The 25,469-nt window shown below is 33.8% G+C and overlaps 3 protein-coding genes, 2 long non-coding RNA genes, 1 other non-coding gene and 1 pseudogene across 9 annotated transcripts; 6 read left to right on the top strand and 1 right to left on the bottom strand.

Annotated features, from left to right (window-relative positions):
- Window positions 1-274: 274 nt before the first annotated feature.
- TRNAS-CGA (transfer RNA serine (anticodon CGA)) lies at window positions 275-356 on the top strand. Its single transcript has one exon. It is a non-coding gene; the product is annotated as a tRNA-Ser (tRNA).
- Window positions 357-2,670: 2,314 nt separating this feature from the next.
- Window positions 2,671-5,612, top strand: LOC104729992 (tocopherol cyclase, chloroplastic). Its single transcript, XM_010449043.3, has 10 exons — window positions 2,671-3,110; window positions 3,243-3,487; window positions 3,576-3,655; window positions 3,795-3,871; window positions 3,965-4,134; window positions 4,253-4,350; window positions 4,485-4,592; window positions 4,694-4,810; window positions 4,912-5,061; window positions 5,165-5,612. Exons 1-10 carry the CDS (start codon window positions 2,875-2,877, stop codon window positions 5,342-5,344), a joined length of 1,461 nt encoding a protein of 486 aa, XP_010447345.1. The 5' UTR covers window positions 2,671-2,874; the 3' UTR covers window positions 5,345-5,612.
- A 1,845-nt stretch (window positions 5,613-7,457) lies between these two features.
- On the top strand, window positions 7,458-10,516 carry LOC104729990 (uncharacterized). Of its 2 annotated transcripts, none has more exons than XM_010449042.2 (8): window positions 7,458-7,592; window positions 7,685-7,986; window positions 8,518-8,583; window positions 9,140-9,488; window positions 9,596-9,760; window positions 9,845-9,894; window positions 9,984-10,041; window positions 10,131-10,516. In XM_010449042.2, the coding sequence occupies exons 1-8, from the start codon at window positions 7,535-7,537 to the stop codon at window positions 10,346-10,348; spliced, it is 1,266 nt and encodes a 421-aa protein (XP_010447344.2). In that variant the 5' UTR covers window positions 7,458-7,534; the 3' UTR covers window positions 10,349-10,516. The 2 variants fall into 2 exon arrangements, 1 of the variants encoding a protein (XP_010447344.2); XR_015574100.1 differs by having other exon boundaries at window positions 7,468-7,592; window positions 9,589-9,760.
- A 1,489-nt stretch (window positions 10,517-12,005) lies between these two features.
- LOC147930150 (uncharacterized) lies at window positions 12,006-12,589 on the top strand. The gene is made up of 3 exons (XR_015573910.1): window positions 12,006-12,146; window positions 12,254-12,303; window positions 12,386-12,589. It is a non-coding gene; the product is annotated as an uncharacterized LOC147930150 (long non-coding RNA).
- A 1,547-nt stretch (window positions 12,590-14,136) lies between these two features.
- Window positions 14,137-14,951, bottom strand: LOC104729989 (uncharacterized). Its single transcript, XR_758372.3, has 2 exons — window positions 14,687-14,951; window positions 14,137-14,572 (listed from the first exon to the last, which is right to left on the bottom strand). It is a non-coding gene; the product is annotated as an uncharacterized LOC104729989 (long non-coding RNA).
- A 411-nt stretch (window positions 14,952-15,362) lies between these two features.
- On the top strand, window positions 15,363-18,611 carry LOC104733167 (putative glycosyltransferase At5g25310). Of its 2 annotated transcripts, none has more exons than XM_019233364.2 (5): window positions 15,363-15,560; window positions 16,031-16,726; window positions 16,829-16,959; window positions 17,310-17,658; window positions 17,763-18,611. In XM_019233364.2, exons 2-5 carry the CDS (start codon window positions 16,124-16,126, stop codon window positions 18,420-18,422), a joined length of 1,743 nt encoding a protein of 580 aa, XP_019088909.1. In that variant the 5' UTR covers window positions 15,363-15,560; window positions 16,031-16,123; the 3' UTR covers window positions 18,423-18,611. The 2 variants fall into 2 exon arrangements, with proteins under 2 accessions (XP_019088909.1, XP_019088910.1); XM_019233365.2 differs by having other exon boundaries at window positions 15,440-15,515.
- A 4,280-nt stretch (window positions 18,612-22,891) lies between these two features.
- On the top strand, window positions 22,892-24,147 carry LOC104729988 (ethylene-responsive transcription factor ERF043 pseudogene; annotated as a pseudogene). The gene has a single exon (XR_015574543.1). The product of XR_015574543.1 is annotated as an ethylene-responsive transcription factor ERF043 pseudogene (transcript).
- The last annotated feature ends 1,322 nt before the right edge of the window (window positions 24,148-25,469 follow it).

Here is a 25,469-nt window from a genome sequence, read left to right as displayed (position 1 = left end):
AAATGTCCAACTATGCTTGCAGTGTATAATCTCACTTCACTCGCGATGACGTTCTAATCAATGGATGGTGTCAATTACATAAAATGTCGCAAGTACCGTTTTGTTTTTAAAGTTCAACAACAAACAAACATAAAACTGAGTCTAGAATTAAAAATCAAAACGAAGCGAAGACACTTTTAGCCTAGCTTGTATGGGTAGGTGTGTATCCTATGTCTACAGGAAATATAAGTCAAAGACAGATATTTAAATAAAATAATAGCTCAATTACCAAATCGTCAATATGTCCGAGTGGTTAAGGAGATTGACTCGAAATCATTTGGGCTCTGCCCGCGCAGGTTCGAATCCTGCTGTTGACGAATTTTTTATTTTATGACAATTTTACGGTAATAATACATCCAATGGATTTTATTAATTTATAAATTAATAATTAATAATTATTATTTTATAGTGTAATTTAATAATTATATATATATATATTTTTTTTTTAAAATTTTTTAAATTTTTTAAAATTATGAATTAAGACAATTTTAGCAAAACAAGATTAGAATATTGGATATTGTAATTTTTAAGGTATTGGAATTGAATTTGAAATTTTTAGAAAACATTATTGAAAATAAATTACAAATACTATAGACAAATTCACTTATACACATCACATACATAAATTCAAATTTATGAATAAGAATATCAATTGTCGTAGTTTAATATCCTATCAAACTATCAAATTGAAAACGATGAATATTCAGAAATTGAAAACTTTAAAACGTTTTAGCTTTTTTTATGAAATATTTTAGAATATTTTATATAATTATAGTTTGAAAATACAACATAATAATTGTAATATAAATATGAGGATTAAAAGAAACATATTTTATTATATCAATATATATATATGTAAATTTAGATGATTATTAATTTATGATATTATTGGGACCATATTTTACATAAGGATTTCAAAAAAAATATTATCTTATTATCTTATCGAATATTGTTATTTTTTACATTGGTCCGACTTGGGATTAGCAAAATTTATTAATTTATAGTGTTTATTAATTTATAGAGTATTAATTTATAGAATTTTTTACTGTATTCTATTATGTATTCATAGTTTATGATTTCTTATATATGTTGTTTGTGTGCCAGTTTATACATAATCAATTAAAAAAATTGGAATTCACTACTGTTTATAATTCTTACCCGGAATCTATGATTAAAATTGTTGAGATTCACTACTTTTTTTTTTTAATGGCCACATGTATGTACAAATATGGTTCACGATAAATCAATTAGTGTAAGAAATAAGTATAATAAAACTAAAAATAATAACTATAGCTATAAATAAGTATAATGAAACTAAAAATATAATGCTGATTGAATTAGTGACTTCAATATCTATAAATCAAATGTTAAATATCCCCTTTATAATAAAATCGGAAGTACACAACATTGTTTTGTAGAGTATATAATTTTAATAAGTTGGTTATAAATAGGTTATAAATTAATTGATAGATTAATTGGTTACAAGTTAAATAGATTAATTGGTTACAAGTAATTTATTTTCGAAAGATTTTATTACTAGAACACATTGTTTCCAAAAATCTTAAAGAGAATATTCCAAATAATCATTTGATATCATTTAACTTACCATATTAATTTTCTTTATTGAATTATTCATCAAATAAAATTCTTTGATATCTAACTTAACATATTAATTTTGTTAATTATCATTATACATCACCCCTCATTTTTATATATTAGTCTATTTTGTGAAACAAATAAATTATCATATTATTTCTTATAATTAAAAAATAGTTTTATTTCCGGATATACCATAAATTAAAATTTTAAAAACAAATATAAATTGTTCAATCTATAAAATATTCAAGCTTTAGTAATATTATTCATTAAAAATAATATGTATTGAATTAAAAAATTTACTTAGTAACGGATCAAAATTTTAATATTTAAATTCAATTGCATTTTTTGTTGAATTTTATAATTTATATTTTATAATAAACTTTAAATAATTTATTTTGAAATATTTTTTAAATATTGAAACTTGATATAAAAGTTAGAAAGTATAAACACTCTAAATTGATTTATTGTACCAATGTCAATAATATGCCACTATTTTTTTTTGTGTAATCAATAATGTATGTCACTATAATATGAAAGAATTTTAAGAAACCAAGTATATTAAAACAAAAAATATAGTAATATATTAAATTACTCATAATATAATAATTTGCTTTTTAAAAACAAAATTTACAAAATTATATCTTATAATGACATTCAAGTAATGATATACTAGAATATACATTATTGAAATAATTTCACATACATAAACTAATACAACATATTAAAATTTTATTTTAAAATATAAAATATATTATTGCACGCGTACTTATCAAGAATCATTAACAATATAAAACTTACAAAATAATTATCTTTTTTCCAAACTATCATATTTAGCATATAATTTTATTGCATAATGTTTTACTGAAATTTTTTTTTTCAAAATAATCATATAAACTATATTTTATATAAAATTACGATATAAATGAAATGAAGAGCACGGGTTAATCTAGTTCTTTTACTAAGATACAAACAACTTAAACGTTTTGTGTGTATTTTGAATACCTAACATTAGCCAAAATAATTGTATCACTCGGAGGAAATTGAAATACAAAAAATAGTTTTCTTATAAAAAACTAAATACGTTACGTTTTGTGTTTGCCACGTAAGTACTTACCGCCACACGTTCCCTTCCTCTTCTTCTTCTTCTTCTTCTTCTTCTCTGCACCTAACTCTGAACTATTAGTTAATCACCGAACACACAATTCCACATTATTTTGCAATCCGGTCTTCAATTAAATGGAGATACGGAGCTTGGTTGTTTCGATGAACCCTAATTTCTCTTTCTTTGAGCTCTCTCGTCATCCTGTATCTCCCATCACTCACTCCCTCGTTCCGGCTAAAAAACTATTTCCCCGGTCCATTTCAGCTTCGGTCTCCAGTGAAACTCCTTCATCTAACACAGACAAGATCTCTGTGAAACCTGTTTACGTCCCTACACCTCCCAATCGCGAGCTCCGGACTCCTCACAGTGGGTAAATTGAAAAAAATTGGGACTTTTTTTTCTTCCATTGAAAAAAGATTTGATTTTTATTTATTGGGTTTGGTGTTGAAAACTGACATTATAGAGCTTTGTTAATAATACAAACAATGTTGAAAAAATACAGATACCATTTCGATGGAACAGCGAGGAAGTTCTTTGAGGGATGGTATTTTAGGGTTTCAATCCCAGAGAAGAAGGAGAGTTTTTGCTTTATGTACTCTGTGGAGAATCCTGCGTTCCGTCAGAGATTGTCACCGTTAGAAGTAGCTCTACATGGACCTAGATTCACTGGTGTCGGAGCTCAGATTCTTGGCGCTTCTGATAAATATCTTTGTCAATACACTCAAGACTCTCACAACTTCTGGGGAGGTATACTTCCTTCTTCTTCTTCTTGGTCCTTAGTGAGTGTTTACATGACTTTGAAGGTTCCTCACCTAAACATTTTACTCATGCATAGATCGGCATGAGCTAGTTTTGGGGAATACTTTTAGTGCTGTCCCAGGGGCAACGCCTCCAAACAAGGAGGTTCCACCAGAGGTAATACTAAACATATCGATTCTTCTCCCTTGGAATAAGCCTAGGCATTGTTAGTGTTCTACTTCTACTTGTAGGGAATCTCACTCTTATGATTCACTTGGATGTTGATATATAAATAAAGCATAGCGTTAAATTGTAGGATTTCAATACAAGAGTGTCTGAAGGATTCCAAGCTACCCCATTTTGGCATCAAGGTCACATTTGCGATGATGGCCGGTAATTACTCTGCTTCTTTCCACTGCAAGCTTTCATTGTGTATTATATAGTGTTATTGTAAACTTCTTGTATTTAATTTACTTGTTTTGGCAGGACTGACTATGCGGAAACTGTGACATCTGCTCGTTGGGAGTATAGTACTCGTCCTGTGTACGGTTGGGGTGATGTTGGAGCCAAACAGAAGTCTACTGCAGGCTGGCCTGCAGCTTTTCCTGTATTTGAGCCTCATTGGCAGATTTGCATGGCAGGAGGACTTTCCACAGGTGTGAGCTTCGCTTGATTTTCTTAAGTTAGTAGAGAAAGACCGGTTAAGTTACTAACAGAAAATAAACAGCAGAAACTGCTATTTTAGTTCTTATGTTTGATCTCTTAATTTTGCAGGGTGGATAGAATGGGGCGGTGAAAGGTTTGAATTTCGGGATGCACCTTCTTACTCAGAGAAGAATTGGGGTGGAGGCTTCCCAAGAAAATGGTTTTGGGTAAAACATTTCATACTTGTGTTACCTTGTCTTGTTGCAGACTTTAGGCATCTAGTTGGACCTGTGTATACACACCCACATGTACTACACTTGAACCCTGTTCGATAGCTTTATTTGTCAGTCTCTCTTTACAGGTCCAATGTAATGTCTTTGAAGGAGCAAGTGGAGAAGTTGCTTTGACTGCAGGTGGCGGGTTGAGGCAGTTGCCTGGATTGACTGAAACATATGAAAATGCTGCACTGGTATGCACTCATAAGATTGGCTTAAGCAATGAAAGTGAATGAATGTACAATGTTAGAAGGCAAATAGCTTACAAAATCTCTGGGCCCTTGTAAATGTGCAGGTTTGTGTACACTATGATGGAAAATTGTACGAGTTTGTTCCGTGGAATGGTGTTGTTAGATGGGAAATGTCTCCCTGGGGTTATTGGTATATAACTGCAGAGAACGAAACCCATATGGTATATTTGTTTTTGTCCTCAGATTCATTCAGTTTCACTTTTGACATATCATCATATACCTTATGCCTGAATTCCGATATTTGATGAATGTCTTGTGGCAGGTGGAACTAGAGGCAAGAACAAATGAAGCGGGTACACCTCTGCGTGCTCCTACCACAGAAGTTGGGCTAGCTACGGCTTGCAGAGATAGTTGTTACGGTGAATTGAAGTTGCAGATATGGGAACGGCTATATGATGGAAGTAAAGGCAAGGTATGCATGCAAATATGAAGAAATCCATGTAGTTAAAGTCTTAGCTAGTCCCAGGGCAGTTAAACAAGATTGTAAACGTTGGTTGTGGTTAATAATGATGCAGGTGATACTTGAGACAAAGAGCTCATTGGCAGCGGTGGAGATAGGAGGTGGACCGTGGTTTGGGACATGGAAAGGAGATACGAGCAACACCCCCGAGCTACTCAAACGGGCTCTGCAGGTCCCATTGGATCTTGAAACCGCCTTTGGTTTGGTCCCTTTCTTCAAGCCACCTGGTCTGTAAACATTGGTGGGTGATTTGTTTGTTGATAGAGAGAGTCATGTAATCAAGTCTGAGTTATATGTTATTGGCAGTGCCGTGCTTAAGGTGAAGAGGATTTGCCTAAGCCACCAATAATTAAAAAGAATTAGGCCACATTTTTTTTTCTTGTTTTATTTTTTTTTCTATCTAGGTTGTATTTAAGTTGATAGGATAAATGTGTATGTAAAATAGGTCTTTCGTTTATAAAGTCCATGACATTATTATTAATATGAACAATACGTTATATCTATAAGGAAATTTCTACACATGTTTTATACTCTAAGTAAAATATAGTAATAATAATACTTATGGAATATATTTAAGAATAAACTAAATCTGTTTTGGAATAATCGGCCTATTAATTGTAAAAAAGGATAATTAGAAAAAAAAACTGATTTAGAGTTTTTTTTCTTCAAAAAATCCAATCGTCTGTAAAAAAAACTTACTAAAAGCAAGATTATTTTTCAGGTTTAAGATAGTTTAAAATAAGTTCACAATTGAAAACTTATCCACCGTGTTATTTCATAAACTTTTTTTTTGCTTCACTTTTATAATGTGAGTTTGGTAAATGATTTTAAAAAAAAAAATAGCTAAATTGTGATTTAAGATTTTTTTTTCCGTTTATCTTTGTTCTCTTTAAAACAATTTTTTTAATTTTGATATTTTTTAATAATAAAAGCCACATTTTTTTACATGTTCTAAGCCACAATTAACTTTAGCACGACACTGGTTATTGGCACTGCTAGCGTCACTAATATGTATGGTTTAGTTTGTTCGGTCCTTGTAGTAAATTATACGGTCAATGTAAAGTCTAGTTCAATAAAGCTTTGGGTATAACATAACTCAGAATTGGAATAGACCTGACCGGGAATCGAATTGATGGTTGGGTATACATAAACTATTAAACTCTATAGGTTTTAGACTGGATTAAAAAAAACTCAAAAAAAGTGGTTCAATTTAGCTCAATTGAATTTTCTAAATTTCCTGATGATATATTTTCCTTGGTACATCTGCCATCTCTTTTAAGCGCTTAGGTCATTTCATGCATAGTCATATAACATGTGTTTTTTTTTCTTTTTTCTTTTTAGCTTCTATAACTTTGAATTTATAAATGTTCTTCATCCTACAACATTTGCTTACTCCCATAATTTAGCAAACAAATCTACTTCCTGATTTAAGTGAAAAGAACCAAATGGGAAATAAACAAAAAATCCAAAGAGCCGGTTTAGGCCAGAGAATATATAGAAACACAATCAGCGAGCGAACAATGCATGAATTTGTAATATCAAGAGCATATTTGTCTCCTTTCTCCATCTCTTATTTTTCATTTTCCTCAGTTGGATTTTATTAACATTTATTTTTTTTTGTTTCCCCACTCAATGTTCCTAGGTAGAAACCACGATCATAATGGATTAGTAATCATATAGGTTCGGCTTATTGTTAGATATGCATAAATATGAGTGGGAGGCAAAAAGGAGAAAGATGAAGTTCCTTAATATCGGCTCACTTTGTCTAGCATCATCACAAATGCACTCTCTCTGGCTCCACAAACTTAGTTTTTATTCCTTTCGCTCATCAAATAAATCCTTCTTTCCGTTACGCTGAATATATGGTATAAACATTATCTCGTTACCAAGATAAAGTTATAATTTGGTAATTTTTTTATTTTATTAGAACACAAATGGCAAACCCATCATTTTGTTTTATTTATTTTAGTCCCGAAACATATTTTGAGGCAGTCGAAAGAAAGCAAAAGTAAAGAGTTAAGTTATTATCTTTTGACGTGTGAAATGAGGATATGAGCCTGGAGTGATGTTTTTCGGACTTATGAATGATCTTAATAGAATAAAGTTGATGAATTTATACGAGCAAGTTCTAATGGATCATGAATTATCACGTAAGCAAAGAAATACTGTTTTTTTTAGCATTTTGGTTAACATAAAAAGTCTTTATATTATAAAAATACAATAAACCTTTATTAAAGGACAAAACTTGACCAAACTGTATTTTATAATGTTTCTTTATGTATTAGTTTTAAAAAACAAAAGTAATTTACTTTCCGTATAAATGTAAGAAAAATAAATTAAGAAAAAGAGGGAATCAGTATTCAACTTTTTTCATACATAGCCAAAGTCACATAGTGATTCTTCTCCAGTCAAATCTCTATCAACAATGACAAGTTTGCACAAAACCCTCTTCACACAAAATCCCACTACTTCTTTAGATCAATGTAAGTTCTTCTTTTTTTTTTCACCTTAATTAATTTACGTTACACTCGTTACTCGGTCAAAATAAATAGTGGATGCGTGTGATTTTTGTTAGTGATGATGTGCCATACGGGAAGAGATAATTCATGGAAAAAACTAGAAAACATAGACGAAGAAGGTCCAGCAACGATGATGACCCGTGAAGTGAAGACGGCGTTACCACCGGAAACACCGACGGAGACGATGGAGTTTCTAGGGAGATCATGGAGCATTTCCGCCGTTGAACTCACAAAAGCTTTCTTCAACAATTCGGCCGCCGACACTAACTCTTTTCTTCTCTCTACGCTTGTTAACACCAACAAAGAAGACAGAGAAGATGAAGAAGATTCTACTTCCATGGCTTCTTCTCGTGACTTTGTAAGTCACCTCTCTTCCTATTTTCTAAACCGGTCAGCTGGTCTGGTTTAGGAATATTATTTTTGGTTGTTCCTAGTTACGAAAAATCTACTACATGGCAACATTACTACATTAGTATAAAATTCTTTAAAATGTACTTAATTGTTTATGTAGATTTTTTTTCCTACTATTCGCTAATAGCAATTCAACAAATTGCTAATTACTTTAAAAATATTATAATTTTTCCTATTCAGCGCATTTTCCCGATTTTGTTTTATCACACGACCGCACAAGTTTATTGTTTGTTTTTGGTTAAAAGTAACTAAACTTTGCGCATGAACACTTTTTGTGTGAAGTTTGTCTATCTTTTTTTGGTTATTGACTTTGTAGTTGTTGTTGTTGTTGTTGTGTTAGTAAAGAATTAAATAGATTTTACCAAAAGCATAACTCTAGTTAGTTACTGTTTTTGGTACTTAAATATTTAATTTACACTTCACTTTAAATGTTGACAAGAAAAAGTAAAAAATTTACACTAGTGAATCATTTTTTCAGCTGCTGCCACAAAAAGGAAACAAGACCAGTCCTCCAATAACTCCAAGAACCGGCAAAGAAATGAAGGTATGATCTATTAAATCGGGTTTGTCCGGTTTATCTTTTTTCTCAAATCAATCATATCTTTAGCCGACGTAAAGAAGGAGAAAAAGCTGGTTGGTTTTGGAACTTTTTGGTTAGATAAAAAATAAAATATAAATTAACCGAGAGAAAAGAGAAAAGCATTATACTTGTCATGATTAACTCATGCAATTGTTAATTCAAATCCATTGTCTTTACCTTTTTTGTATAATAATATAAAGGTAACGTAGTGACTGGTGTGAGTTACTAGTGAGCCAAAAGTAGTGAGTATATGCAAGAGCGGAGGATCTGATTTGGTTCCTTTCTTTATTTCGAAATAATTTAAATCCAACTAATATTGCCATGAGATTATTACTGTAGACGAAATAATATGAAAATTAAACATATTAGCAAATATATAAATAATCATATTTTAGAATCCAATTTATTACCTCATTGGATTTCTAAATTTCACCGAAAAGACAAAATGAAATATCAAGTTGAATCTAGACACGTACATATTAATGAAATTTATAAAAGTGTAATAATATGCATGATGCAGCATCTTTATAAGACAATGGGAAGAAGATTGAAGGATCAGAAGGAGAAGAAAAAACAAGAAACCCGAACTCGCAACGCTGAGATCCACGCCGCAGTCTCTGTCGCAGGAGTAGCTGCGGTTGTAGCCGCAACCGCTGCATCTAACGCGGTTGCATCCGCAGAGCATGCGGCTGAATCAACAACCGTTGCGGTTGCCGTCGCGTCTGCAGCCGCTCTCATCGCGTCGCATTGCATCGAGATAGCGGGAGAGATAGGGGCCGGTTATAACCAGATCGCAGCAGCCGTTAGCTCTGCGACCAACGCTAGGACTAACGGAGATGTTATGGCTTTAACGGCAAGTGCTGCAACAGGTACATAGTATTTAAATTAACACTTGTTTGGTTTTTGAAACTATTTTACGGTTTGGTTTTGGAATGGATATATTCAGCTGATTTTGAGGTTTGTTGAGAGATTTTAGCGTTGCGAGGAGCTGCGATTCTAAGGTCAAGAATGGAAAGGAATAACGAGAACAAAGCAATGCTATATGCAACAAAGGATAACGTAGAATTGGAAGAGAGAAATGTATTTGGAGTGATGACTTTCGTTTCTAGAGGAGAAGAGCTTCTGAAACGCACCCGCAAAGGTAACTTGTAATCCAAGAAAAATACTTTGATCATGTGATGAAACTAACATAGTTAAAAGTATATGGATGAATACTTGGTGACAGGGGATCTTCATTGGAAGCAAGTATCTTTTAACATCAATTCAAATTGGCAAGTAAGTTTTTTTTTTTTTGGGACACAACTTCCATTCAAAAATTGATTTATTTGATGTTCCTCATATATATGCTCTTACTTTCGAAATAGGTGGTTCTTAAAATGAAGAGCAAACATGTGGGTGGAACTTTCACAAAGACGAAGAAATGTTAGTTAATATAAGCAATTCCTACTAATTTGATCGTCTCTTACCTTTTTGTAAACCAATATTCGTTTGACGTTTTATCTTTACTGCAGGCGTTGTCAGTGGAGTGTGCCGAGACATACCAGAATGGGCTCATAGAGGACGAGTAGAAAAAATGGTAGAGCGGAACGCCTACTTTGGTGTGAAAACCGTCGAAAGGGTGATTGAATTCGAATGTGGTAACAAAAGAGAGAAGCAAATGTGGATAGAAGGGATTCAACAGCTGCTTAACTCACTTGAAATCGGTTCTAGTGTTCACTGGAAACATTAGGGCTCGGATTAAAACACTATTATTCTTTCATGTTTGAACATAATGTGATGAAGATTGAACTTATCGTTTCACGCGTGTTGAGGAAAGTATGTTTGTGTTTGGTGTGGTATTCCGATAGTTATATTTTCTTATGTATCAAGTTACATGTTAAGAATGCTCAAATTAATAGCATGGGATCTTAAATAACATATAAAAAAGTATAGACCAGTAAAACTACTCAAATATTTAGTTGAAAGTTTATAAAATTTGACATGGTATCATCACATGTAATTTACCCAACAATATAATATGATGATTATACTCTTCATCCTAAAACGGAACCTTACTCAAGAACGAACCAAAAATTAATATATTGAAAGAGTTTAGATGTGTTAGCACATCTCACATATAAATATGTTTGAAATATAAATTAACAAAAAGGTACATATCCCATTCAATTTATATAGTTATTTTTAAAAAATATCTCATATAAAATTCCAAATAAAAAAATCTTTTTAAACAAGTTAAAATATATATTAAATTTACATAATGATGAAAAAATAAGTTGAACTTGTGAAATCTCTAACAATTAAATGACTAAATCAAATGACAGAATCCAAAATCCGATTAATACATTTTTACATCATATTTGTAAACTTAACATTTTTTTTTTAATTTTTAAAACTCTAAAATGCGTTAAAAAGAAAAGTTACAATGATAACTATGATATATTTATTACATTATGTTGCAATATTAAATGCATCCGGCCGGTAGATCCAAATGAATATCCTTAAGATCATGTGATGGTGGTGTTCGATTTTTTCTTTAAGGAAGCGACTGTACGTGTGATCATAACCAACAAAAATTGTAAGTTTTACATCCTAGAGGAACTTGTATCATCCAATATCATGGATTTTTTATTGGATGGAAACACTAAACTACCAGAAACAGTGAAGTCACTTCTAAAATTTGATTTATTTGACTAGTTTGAGTAGTGAGTATATGCAAGAGTGGAGGATCTGATTTGGTTACTTTCTTTATTTCGAAATAATTTAAATCCAACCAACTAGTATTTCCATGAGATATTACTGTAGACGGAATATTATGAAAATTAAACATATTAGCAAATATAGAAATAATTAAAATGGTTAGTAAACATTTTAGAATCCAATTTCTTAACTCATAGCTATGAAATCTTTAACCAATTTCTTTTCTTTTTTTTTCCTGAAATTTACTTTAACCAATTTATTTATATAACTCGTAAAACACACTTAATTAAAAAGAGAAAAAGTAATAATAAGAAAATAAATAGATTAAAATAGAATTGACCTAATGGACCGGGAAACGTAAATTGGGCCGGGCCTGTATAAGGCGATGGTAAACGCGATTTTATGGCATGGAATGAAATCGGTACACGCTTTGCTTGGTTCGTTTGTCCGTGTGGAAGAAGAAAAACAAAAACAAAAAAACCTAGAGAACCAAAGAAGAAGAAATCCTAATTTCCAGAGAGATGATGATGTGTGTATTGTCAGAAAGGGATTCCATCTGGATCATCTCGACAGTGCTCCTCCTCCTCGTCTAACAATAACAACAACAATACAGGTAGGTAGCTATTTCTTGGATTTTTCTTATTTAGATAATTATTGCTTCTTTTCATGTTTGTTTTTTTTTTTTGTCTTTGGTCTCCTCCAAGTTCGTGAACTCAAAACCTCGAGGGAGCTTAGTGAGGCATTCGTTGGAATGATGGCAAGACTAATTCCATACGCCATCGAGTCTATTGCTTTCAAAATAGGAATTTTCTACTTTGGATACAAAGCAGGTATGTATGTGTGTTGTGCGGAGGATGATATCTATTTTATTGATTCATTTTTGAGATTCAACAAGAAGAAGCCACTAATTATATACTTTCTTCTTCTTTCTTCCCAGCTACATATAACTCCCCATACAATCCAGAAAAGTATGTTTCCGAGAGAGAGGTAAATTAAATATAGAAACAAGATTTGAGATTTGCTTTGGGTTTTATATGAGTTTAATGCATCTTCCAACTCATGGTTTCAGGAGTTGTCTGCCAAGCGTCAGGAGCTGGAGAAGAAGAAGGAAGCGTTGCTTGCTAAGAAGATGCAAATCTCCAACCCAGTTTAGCAGTATTTGTAATTTATCTCTATGGCTTGTTGTGTCTTTTGTAAACTTCTTAACTAGCTAGCTTGATGGATGTGCCCGTCCTATACCCTTGTCTGAATTCCATTCCGAGTATGCTTTTCATTCGTGTCTAGCCCGAATGTTTGGATAATTTTAGTCTACTAAAATGTTTTACAATCAAGAAGACGCAAAATAAAACAATACCATAAAAATTCTTACCATGTTGGATTGATCAGGAGGCGCATTGGCCAGTTTAGGACATTGGTGGACTAGATAAGTTTCGTTGGGCATCTAGCCATACACCATAAGCCCCTTATATCTATCTGGTCGACCTTTGTAGTTTCGGCTTCTTTTTTTAACAAGTGCTCGTTCAAGAGCGGCAAGCCATCGAATAGAGAGAACCATTCTGTCATTGTAATTGCCTCTGAAAAGACAAGGACGTGTTCGGGTTCTGCTAAGAACATGTTCCTCATCGAGCTGTCTTGTCGTTTAACATCGCTAGTTTCCTTTCTCCGTTTTCTGCGCACAAGGACTGTGTTTCCCATTCTCCGGTTGTAGACTGTTGTTTCCCATTTCAACAGTGTGTGTAAATGTAGTATAAGCAGCAGAGGAGGAGTGATATATAATAATAGGGCGTGCAAGCACCTATGACTATCATTTTTCCTTTTCTTCTTCCTCCTCCTCCGCTTCGCATTTTCTGTTTTCTTAATGGCTTCCCGAAGTGCTCTGTGTTTAGCTGAGGTCCAGCTTTATCAAATTTGATAGCCCAGACAAAGACACCGGTGTGATTGTGGTCAAGTGACAATAAGTTGAGGGACAAGCTCTGAGAGGTTTCTTGTTGGATTTTCGCCTGACAAGTTGTTCCCACCAGAGAGTCCAGCACCTTCAAACGCTAAAGACCAACTGGAATATGACCGATTGGGCGGTTCCATCTTAACTCTGAGAACTTCAAGAGCACAGCAGTTTCCTATTTCAGGCAGAACAGTATCAGAGATGTGTGATAAGGTTTTAGGGTACCTCAAACCTCTCAGTCTCACAACGATTGTTCAACTACACAAATACAGGCATAAACTCTCCAAGTCTAGGCTATACACTTGGTTTCTTCAACCTTACAAAACTCCACTGCGCACTCTCTCACGTGCTTCTTCCCTCTCTACCAAAGCCTGCGGTTATCTGATGGCCAGATAAGGTTCACATACCTTAAATTAAAAGCACCAAGCTAGTAAAACCTTGAAGAACAACCCCCAGAGAAGTAGTTGTTCCCCTGCAACTGCAATGCCAATCACTTGCATGTTAACTCTGGAATCTGACCTGTTGTTACTCGGTTCCCTTATGAAATCAAGAACACCTAAGTAGCCACATTGCTTAATCTAAACAGGAATCTCATCCGTAAGAAGAGAGTAATTAGCCAATTTCAGATTCTTCAAGATACCAATGCCCTGAAGAAGCTCAACGGCGGGGGGAGTCATGCACGCACGCCGCTCTCAAATGGGACAATGGATGGAGCAGTTTGAGATTGCGGGCGGTATAATGTCCCTTGCAAGGGACTGTAAAAAGTACTAAAGGTCGGTTATAAATACACTGGAGAAAGATCTAAACACAGTACAAGCAGGCGCCTAGAACAGGTATTAGAAAAAGAAGAAAAAAACAAACAGTAGACGCAAAAGAGGGATACAAAAATAACTTGAATTGAGAGCTTTCTCTATCCAAAAAAACAAAAGACATCTCTATTATATGGTAAGAGTCAAAAGCACTTCACAAGGCAGAAACATCAAAACCGCTCATTTGATCAGAATTCAGAACTCAACCTAGGGTTAAAGGACGGGCTAGGGTTGGTTGGTACATAAAAAGGAAGGGGCGCTTCTTTGCTTTTCTAATCTACTTAAACACTTTTCTGGCTTCAGCTTCATACTCTTGCATCTGTCTTTCAATATCTTTCCTTTCTAGCTCAAGCTTTTCTTTGGTGTCCCAATCCTTGACAACACCACCCGTAATGTCGCCGTAAGAAACTCCGGCGAATAATGTTACGGCACAACTTAACAGTCTACCATCGACATGCTGGTGGATCTTATTTGCAAACTTGATGAAGCATCGCCCAATCGCACCCTGAAAGGACAAGTTTTGCAATCGACAAAGGAAAATAAAAAAAAATCAAAACCAAAATCAAGTAAAAAAGTACTAATTAAAGAGCATGACAATTTTTTTAGGTCTATTCATTACCGGCTCCTTGCCTCTCATCTCTTCTTCTTCTTCTTCTTCTTCTTCTTCTTCTTGGTATCGTCGAACGAATTAGACAAAAGTCTGCAGCAAATGTATTACAAAAACCCTAAACTATTCCTTTTTTTTTCTTACGATTTAAACCCCCAACTAAATTCCGTTAACAAATCTAACCCTCCCGTTTTGCAGAAACGTTAACAAAAAACACTCCTAAAACGATTTGACGTTCAATGAAACGCTGCATTTTGGATTGGTTACAAAGAACAAAACAAAAACGATTATCCTTTTTGTATTTGTTTAAAAACCATATGGGTTATTATTCCTACCAAAAAAAAAAAAACCATATGGTTATAATCTCTTATTTTTCTATCTATTACGCGATACTACTCAAATTTGCAGTTAAAACTTAAATTATGTTTCAACATGCGGGTTAATCTAGTCGTTGTTAAAAAAAAAAAAAAAAAAAAAAAGAGTAAATACGATATAATTAACATAGAAATATTGAAGTAAAATGTGTTATGCTATTTACTTATATATGTAGGTACAAAAAAAAGTATAATAATGGTAGTATTATATTCAATAATGACACAATCTTTTTATTAATTGATGAGGCTTACGTTAATTGTTTCCGTCTTTCTCACTTTATGGATTTACAGCTGTGCTTTTCTGACTTTTTGCCATTTTAAAAAAAGGGAAAAATATAAAAAGAAATAGTAATAAAAAAAAAAATTCCCTCTCTCTCTCTCTCTCTCTCTTTCTCTCTCTCTCAGAGTTTCTTTCTTCCGGCAAGATTTGTGGGAACTGGGGGAAACAAACGATTGAGCCAGCTCCAGTTAGTTTAATCCTCCTCTAATCCCGTTCATGTTAACAATTATCGGTAACATAATATCTATATTTCCACTCTAGTCCAATAATTTGATTTCAGTTGTAAGATATAAATTGCTTGTCAAGACTAATAATCTTCTCTAGTTCAGCAGCCTTGTTGTTTTGTTGTATCCTTACAAGTTTATCTATGTGTTACTCTCTTTTTCATGTTTTCGGAATTGAATTTTTCTTTTACTAGCAGTAACAGCAGGAATTGAGTTTTTTTCTTTCTTTTTTCCTTTTTTTCTAATTTGATATGCTTCGATTCAGCTCTGTTAGCTTCTTCCAATTTCTCCGACCAAACGAGTGAATAGATTCGTTCTAGCATAACACAGATTTTTTCCTTATTCAAATATCACCTTAGTAATGAATACTAAGTAAAATACTATTTACTTTCGTATTGATGATGATGTAAGATCCAATTACAGTAAGTTATATATATTCAGTTGTAACATCCAATTCGTGTGTTCTATATCCTTGCAGATTGTGATTTGTGGTTAAGATTGGTTTGTGTCTTCTTCTTCATGGAGTGTTCATGTTGAACTTTTCCCACAAGAATTTGGCTGGAAGAAGGCAATGAAATTGTTAAGATTTGGTGGTCTAGTTTTCGTTTTTATCACAATCTTCCAATTTGTCAACATTCGTTTTTACAATGGTGCTATCTTCTCTCTACCTTCTTCTCAAGATAAGTTTCTCGTTTCATCATCAATTAATAAAAGCACAGAAGAACACCTCATCAGACCATCCAGTGCTTCTGACTTACCGTATTCTACTAGTTCTTCAAGATCCTCTCAAGGGGAAACAACCAGTTCAGATGTACTTGTTGGGGAAAGAACTGCTCCAGAGGAAGACCATGTACTTCTTGTCTCTGATAAGAATGACACTAATCAAATCCATGAGAGTTTGGCAGAGGATGATGCTCAAGATAAGGAAACTCCTGATGATTTGCTTCCAGGAACTAGGAGCAGCAGCTCAAACGAGAAGATAGTTGAAGATGCTGACGTTGCTTATGATGAGAATACTAGGAAAGTTGAGATTTTGGAGAGCAAGTCCGATCCTTTAGTTGATAATCTTTCCTCAGATGTTAAAAGTTTTATGAAAGTTTCAAATTCTGGTGTGGTTTCTATCACTGAGATGATGGATTTGTTGCATCAAAGCCACACTTCTCATGCCTCCCTGGTATGTCTTTTCAGTCTCTGGTCATGTGTCCTTGTTTCTACCACTACTACTCCTTTCTCGAGGTCATCACATCTATTATTGATACTTTCTTGTATTTTGCAGAGATTAAAACGGTCTTCCACAGTTGATCAAGAGCTGTTGTATGCAAGAAATCAAATTGAGAACCCACCTTTGATAGAAAACGACCCTTTACTGCATGCTCCTCTGTATTGGAATCGTTCCATGTTCCAAAGGTGAGTTAGTATGATACTTTACTCTTTCTCCTGTATCTTACTAGGTATATTTTTGATTTCTGCTATGCCAGTTGAGAATGTTATCACTAATTAAGGAATCCTTCTAGTTAACATAGACTATATATTACTACAACCCTGCACTTTTTCTTATTTCAAATTTACTTGTTTAGAGAAACTACAGTATTCCTAAAGTGTTTCAGTTGTCGTTCTTTGGATCTTTGATCTCCTGTTTAGTATTTTCAGTTATGAAGATCTTTGTATACGTGATGTTGTTCTGGTCAAATGGCTATGAGTTGTGTGTCTAGCTGGATTTATACGTCTCTTCTTCTATTTTCTTTTTCACAATGCAGGAGCTATGAGCTAATGGAGAAAAAGCTAAAAGTATATGTCTACAGGGAAGGCAAAAGACCCGTCCTGCATAAGCCTGTGCTGAAAGGAATATATGCTTCTGAAGGATGGTTTATGAAACAGCTCAAGTCCAGCAAAACATATGTCACAAAGAACCCCCGGAAAGCTCACCTATTTTATCTTCCTTTCAGCTCCAAAATGTTGGAAGAAACTCTCTATGTCCCTGGTTCTCACAGTGATAAGAATCTCATTGAGTTTTTGAAGAACTACTTGGATATGATTTCCTCCAAATATAATTTCTGGAACAAAACTGGTGGATCTGATCATTTTCTTGTCGCTTGTCATGACTGGGTAATTCTTTCTAATTCCTACTTTATGTACTATGTCACTGTTTTGTGATCTCGGTGAACACCATTTGATCCGTTTCTTCTTCGTTTGTAAATCCATGCTTTCAGGCTCCTTCTGAGACGAGGCAGTACATGGCCAAGTGCATCAGAGCACTATGCAATTCTGATGTTTCAGAAGGTTTTGTGTTTGGTAAAGATGTAGCTCTTCCTGAGACTACTATTCTTGTTCCTAGGAGACCACTTAGAGCTCTCGGAGGCAAACCTGTTTCACAGAGGCAAATACTTGCCTTCTTTGCAGGCGGAATGCACGGTTACCTTAGACCTCTCCTATTACAAAACTGGGGAGGTAACAGAGATCCAGACATGAAAATATTCAGTGAGATACCCAAATCTAAAGGAAAAAAGAGTTACATGGAGTACATGAAGAGCACCAAGTATTGCATCTGTCCAAAAGGGCATGAAGTCAATAGCCCTCGGGTTGTGGAGGCATTGTTCTATGAGTGTGTCCCGGTTATCATATCCGATAACTTTGTGCCTCCCTTCTTCGAAGTTCTAAATTGGGAGTCTTTTGCGGTATTTGTGTTGGAGAGAGATATTCCTGATTTGAAGAACATATTACTGTCCATAACTGAGGAAAGGTATAGAGAGATGCAGAAAAGAGTCAAGATGGTGCAGAAGCATTTCCTTTGGCATTCTAAACCTGAGAGATTTGACATATTTCATATGATACTTCACTCCATTTGGTACAACAGAGTTTTTCAAAGCTGAAACTACAGAGTAGGTTTGGGACTGCAGATCAAAGTAATTAATAGAGATTCATTAGTTAATATAGCAAAAGGGGGGTTGCAAAACGCCCAATTTCTCTAATTGTTTTATTTCACTTAAAGTATAAACCACTCGAGCAATCATACACAAACGCGTTCCTAAACGCAGTATTAAGACACCTTTTTACATTAAGACACGCTTCTTACTTCTTTCACTCAGTTCAAAGAGCACACTAGAAGTCTAGAAGAACTCGTACTTGCTCTTACATATAAATATATATACAACTTTGAGAGCCTTGGTCTTTTTGAGAATATCTCCAACAATGTCTATAGTTAAAAATTAAGACTAAACTTACAACGCTTTTTAACTTCAACCACGTTTTTTCTGTGTTCCCACAACAACAAACACGTCTGAATCAAATTTGTTACGCTCCACTTCAGTGAAAGAACCTTTTCATAAGATCTTCATCATGAATGGTAAACAAACATATAATCATCAACTTCATGTTGCCGGTTGAAAAGGTTCAATCATTGGTCCCAAAACAGCGATATGAGCAATGAAGGATCTTCGATTTTGATTCATCTTTTCTAAAAGAACGTTTACATAATTGACTTGTGGATGGATAGTCGACGACAAACATTTGTAGGACAAAACATAAAATGATGGGGATACTTTTCAACATATGTATGACTTATGTAGTTAATTTGATTGGTCATGCATGTTTTACATGGAATATTTCTTTTTCGTCTTGATCTAAAAGGGAGTTTCTTTTTTTGTATATCGTGTCCTACGTTAAAGCCAGCAGCCTATTTTGGACCAGATAGGTATTATTGCTTGTAACCATCATCTTGCACAACTTATTTCTAAAGAGGACCACATATATAACGTGAGTTATATGTGTGTACATGAATATGTTTTTTTTTTTCCTAATTAAAACATCCAATTGTAAGATCACCACCAAGACAGGTAGGATGTAGAGATGAGAGATTGAGAACAAACAAAAAATGAAAACATTTGTTCATCAAATCCTCTAGTAATGGTAAAAACAAGTACCTGCAGGCGGCCCTTAAAAATGTGTTCCTAAATTTGGTAAATAATTTCGGGCCTAAATCTCTCTCCGAGTGCAAAGGTAAAGGAGGAAGTCTTCAAAATAAGCTCGTCCTAATAATGGCTTTCTTTAGTAAGCATTCTGTATATGCAGGCTCATGCTGGTGAAAGCCCATGCTTAAGGTCTTATTCAAATTCAGGGGCCACAAATGTGTAATTTAATCTAGTTTAAACATAGAATATAGTTACTTTTAAATTCAGTTGTCTACTTTTGAATAATTATTGAATATCGGTATCAACTTTACGAACATATTTGTTTGATAAAGTTCTGATTCTATTTTCGTCCAAAACAAATAAAAAAAGGTTCTCAGTTCTCACCCTATTTTAATGTATAAATAATGTTTATTTAATAATATTTTCTGTTTTGGAATCTCTTGCTACCGTATTTACATTGTCTAATACAGTTTTCATATCCACATTATATACTTGTTGGTTTATTACATTCAAAAATAGTTACTACCCTAATTTGTCTATTAGACATTAAAATAAACATTGGCGTGTCTATAAATCTAAATGGTAACTAATCTGACAAACAAACTCATATACAATTTTTACTTTAGATAACGATGAGTTTTTTTACCCCAACAAAAACAAGCCTTTCTATAGTGTGAGTCTGTGTCTCTGTGAGACATAGCTTTTCAAGCTTCTGGAGATTTTTTGTTTTTTTATTGGGTCGTTTGACGAGACATATTCGTTTCCCTCTCCTTCTTTAATCTTTTGTTATCCATCATCTCACATTTTTGAAGTTTCTATTTTTACTGATATTTTGTTATTTTCTTTTTTGTCGACTAGTCATATACTAGTACTTTTTACTATGAATGACAATTAATATAATACCTTATAATATGGTGGCAGGGGGTGTAATAATTGAGTCACGTGAGGCCTTGGTTGGTCACAGTTCGGACACGTGTTACGCGGTGCGTGAACCGTAGTCAAAAAGAGGGTCCAAAGCTGTCGAGAGACACCAACAGTGTAGGCTTAGCTAGACAGCTGGACTTATCTTTTCCGTACGACTTTTTTTTTTTTCTTCTTCTTCTTCCACATTTTGTCGACTTCTTCGGTCTCTCTCTCTCTCCTTTGTACTAATTTTTTCAATTCGGAATTAAATCGTGGCATTCATTAAATAAAATTCCATTCAATATTTTGGGCTGTTGATATCTGATTCCAGCTCATCAAACTATTAGTGGGTGGAGAAGAAAAAAACTAAACCAAATTTTTTAGAAAAAGGTGACGCCGACAAATAGTAAAATTATATGAAGAAAAAAATTGTGCGGCCGGGTTGTATTGTGGATGACGTCTTTGGAGGACGACGATGAACGAATTGTGCATCGGGGACAAAGATGTACAATTGTGGTTGTTCCGTCCTTGGTTACGAAGATTTCAGTTTGATATACAGTTAATACTTTCATTTTTTTTTTTGTCTTAGTATATATTCAAAGTTTTCTTGCTTTTTGTTTTCTTTAAAAACATACTTTTGTTACTCTTGCTTAAAAAAAACGTATTAAGTTATTAACCATAGTCATGTTATCCAGACCTTATCATTGTTTTTAGAGAAGAACCTTAACATTGTTGTTAGAAATAAAATTGTACTTTGGTTTTATAGTATTCTTTAGCTACGAACGATTCTTTACAAAGATTCTGAAACCTAAGTTATCTGGTAGCAAAAAGAAACTCAATAAATAACAAAAGGATCAAACAAAAATACAAATAAATGCCTTGGCTGTAAGTTCGTAACATATAGTATATCACACGCACGCACACACACACAAGATTGACTGCATCCGTATTGGCTAAAAGAAGCTTTAATTAAGAACTAAGTGAAATCCTCAGAGCCATATGATATGCACGACGTGCATGATGTATAAGCTATCGTGCATATTAATTGATTCATAGTACATAAAACTTTGTTCAGAGCTTTTAATTGATTTGATAAGCTACAGTGCATATTCATGGATAAATACGGCTTCAGCCTTTATCCGTTCTTATGAGTTTCTTACATTCTGAAAGAAACAAACAGTCCTGCAAATACAGATAGATGGAGTGGATTCAAATATTTTGTTGGCGATAAAAGCAAAAAAAAAAACTTGAAAAGTCCGCGTTATCACTAGTTAATATTGTCGACATTATTGATGATGTAATAATGGGACAACTTTTTAATATGAAGGCTTTTTAGAGCCCTACCACCGAAGGAAATATAGAAAACGACTTCTTCATAGAATGATAATATAATCTTTGATTAGATCCATTGCAATGATGCATGGTATATATTTTGCATGACAAAAACACTCACTTTGGGTGATTTTATTTAACAGAATTAAAATATGAATCATCCGTCTCTAGCCGACACAAAGTATGTAATTCTTTTCATACTATCATTCCCTAATTTTTATATTATACTTGTGTTTATATAGTCATTAAAAAATAAGACTACAAAGGAAACTAGACACATTAGTCTTATTTTTCCTTGCGTCTTGTAAGTTGTAATGTAATATCCCGATTTAATAGAATATTTTCGTTTTATGGTTATGTAAACAGAATTTATGATAAAATATACTCCAAGAGTACTGTTTTCTCTATTTTAACTTACACTATGTGACTTTAGATTGTTCGTGTTATCATAAATGATTACTGTAGGTCTTATGGTAATGTTAATGAAGTTTAAAAGAGTCTCCTCTATTTAAAGGTTTTTGGAACGAATTGAGCGGTTCAAGAAGGCACAATTTAATGCTTCTTATAAAAGTACGTACTTGATATATAGCTAGAAGTTAGTACATCCTAGTCCGTGGGTTGCCGACTTGACCAAATTTTTTTTTTTTTTTAATTATGTTTCTTGTAAAACAGTACATTATTTTATTTGGACAGTAATCTCTAATACTCCTATTCATCAAAACAATTTCTCAAAAACCCCTCAATGGTAAAAAGACAATATTTTAAGAGTAATAACGAAAATATTAAAAGCAAATTCTTTCTACTAATGAGTTCAATAAAATCCAACACAACTGGTGAACGACTACGTACTATACCGTAGGTTCCTTCCAGTCCTGCTGCATCTTACAACTTTAATAAAGATGATCAGAGAGTCCTTCTTAATAAGTAAAAAAACAAATTTAATGCAAAGGAAAAGAAAATCTACGAACTCGTATAAATCGTCACATCACAAAAAAGCAAAAGAGTAATAAGAAAAGAAAAACATATATATCGTGTTTCGCGTTATAATGAAAAAGAAAATATACTTTTTAAAACGAAAAATCGTAAATTACAATTTTTACACACACCAACCTCTCTCGTAGTCGTAGGTAACCTATGGTCCCTCTCATTCCACCACGTATTCGACGAGAGAGAGTATGTTTATATAAATTGGATGTTAAAACTTAATATTTCTTCATTTGATTTAAGATCATTTGAGAGAGAGTTTTGGAAACATTCCAAAAACTAGAACTCGAATTTTTTTTCACCAATGATAGAAACAAAAACTATCTTTTTATAAAAACTCTTATTACACCCCCAAAATAAAAAAAATGTCTCACTCTTTTTTGCCTTAAATTCTTTCTTTTTACAACAACCCAAATCTAAATACAAATTCGCACTAAAATAGCAAAAAAAAAAAAAAAGAAGAAGAAGAAATCAGTCTCTTTGACATTTTGTCGAACACTTGGACGGCATAACAAAAAAACAAAAAAAGGTCCAACCTTTGAGATAAGCAATGGCGGATTCATCTTCCGACAAGGAGAAGAAGGAGAGTAGTAAGCAACCGGTGTATCGTGGAGTACGTATGAGGAGCTGGGGCAAATGGGTATCGGAGATTCGTGAGCCGAGGAAGAAATCGAGAATCTGGCTCGGGACTTTTCCGACGGCGGAGATGGCTATGCGCGCTCACGACGTCGCGGCTATGAGCATCAAAGGAACCTCCGCCATTCTCAATTTCCCTGAGCTCTCTGATTTTTTGCCCAAACCCGTTTCGCTCAGCCCTCGTGACGTCAGAGCTGCGGCGACCAAAGCCGCTTTCATGGACTTCGATACGACGCCGCTTCGTTCCGAGACTAGCGAAACCAAAAGGTCGGAGACTGGGGAAACGACGTCGAATAAGAGGTCAGAGAGTAGTAGTAGTAGTGTGAGCAGCGAAACGGTGTCGTTCTCTTCGTCTTCGTTCTCTGTGACGAGCATTGAGGAGAGTGCAGTCTCGGACGACCTTGACGAGATCGTTGAGTTACCGAGTCTAGGCACCACGAGTTTAAACGAGTCAAACGAGTTCGTGGTTTTTGACTCGTTGGAAGAGTTAGTGTACATGCCTCCTTGGTTAAGTGGTACGGATACAGATGACTTTACGTATAACAACAATGGTTCGTCTTCTTCTTCTTCGTTGAACTCATCAGTTTTCGAATCTTGGAAACACTTTCCCTGAAATAGTAATATTGTTCTGTTTTTTTATTTTGTGGGGGGGTTAAGTTTTTTTTGATGGGAGTCTCTGTGTTTTTGCGTTGCGTGAGATATCTCTTTAATTAAGATGATGATGTTCTTCTCATTCACCTCGTACTCGTAGTCCGGTTATGGGAATGTAAGTGTGTATATTTTGCTATGGGTTTAGCCGGAAATAATGTGACAGTAACCTTTCTAGTTTTCATTTTTTGTTATTTTTTCAATTTTGCAAGATGGGTAGATTCTCTCAATTTACACCAAAAACATGTTGTCTGGTTTGTATTAATGTCGACGATGAGTCACAATCTGAATTCAAGAGTAGTACTCTGTGTGCCTGTGTGGATTGTTTGAAAAAAATGAAAAAATAGGCATATGGTCTCAAAGCTTGGACAACATTTATTTCGATGTTTGACATACTCTATTTCTTCGTAGCAGTTCAAATTTTCACATTATCTAACGCTTCCACACCAAAAAAAATAAAATAATAACTAGTACTATGAGCTTAGACTGCTTAGTTAAATACTACTTCCAACTTTCCAAGTATCACAAATTGATAGTATTAAGTAAAAAAAAAGTCAAACGGTAGATATGTAAATCTCATCAACAATTTGACGGGTTTGAGACAAATTTTGTAAGCATGACTTTTTCTTGCTTTACAAATTTGTGACCGGTTTTATGTCTACAATCGATTTCCAACAATTTTTATGTAACTTTTTTTTTGGCCATATGCATTATTTTTACAAATTATTTATAAATATAAGTTAGTTAATCAGTAGTATGTATAATTGTCACTCTCCAGTCTCCTAATCCTAGTTTTATTCTTTAATACAAACATGCCTACGATCTCTAAAATGTTTTATTTAGAGAGCTATTTGATTAATAAATTGGTTTCGTATGGTTTACTTTACAGAGATTATATAATACTGTAAACTGACAGTGAATCTAAATATCTATAAAGGAAACAGACGTTTCAGAGAGTTTTTTTTCCCCCCATGAAATTGTGAAGGGTAACGTCCACGTGTATTTATTATTTTTGTGTGGAAGCCAATAAAGTCTGCTTTCAATTTGTCTCCATGGGAAATAAAAAGTTACTACTACTATTCAGTTTGTAAAACAAAAAGAAAAAGAAGATATGGATAGAAGTGAAGTCAAATTTAATTGGTCCAGTTATATATCATCACTCTCTCTAGTCTCATTGTCGTGTTCCCAACTGCATCTCAATTTTATTTTGTCCTTTTAAAAAAGAAGCAAGGACGAATCATTGGCCGATGATAGTACTGATCAAGATAGGTCCTTATAAAACCCACCGTCTAAGTAGATTTAACATTTTTTAAGTGTGCCTGTAAGATTTTAACGGATTCATATACAAAATATGTTGGATCCCAACTACATTTGTTACTTGGTGCAACTGAAGAGATTATCTCCTTAAAAACCCCGGTGGTAAATGGCAGTTCTTTTCTTCCTAAATTTTAAAATAAGCACTCTAATTCATGTTTACCAGAGGATTTAACAAGTCAATTTGGAATA

Source organism: Camelina sativa, chromosome 12 (assembly GCF_030686135.1).
Source record: "Camelina sativa cultivar CO46 ecotype springtype chromosome 12, ASM3068613v1".
Taxonomy (NCBI): domain Eukaryota; kingdom Viridiplantae; phylum Streptophyta; class Magnoliopsida; order Brassicales; family Brassicaceae; genus Camelina; species Camelina sativa.
This window is presented reverse-complemented; position numbering and strand designations above follow the sequence as displayed.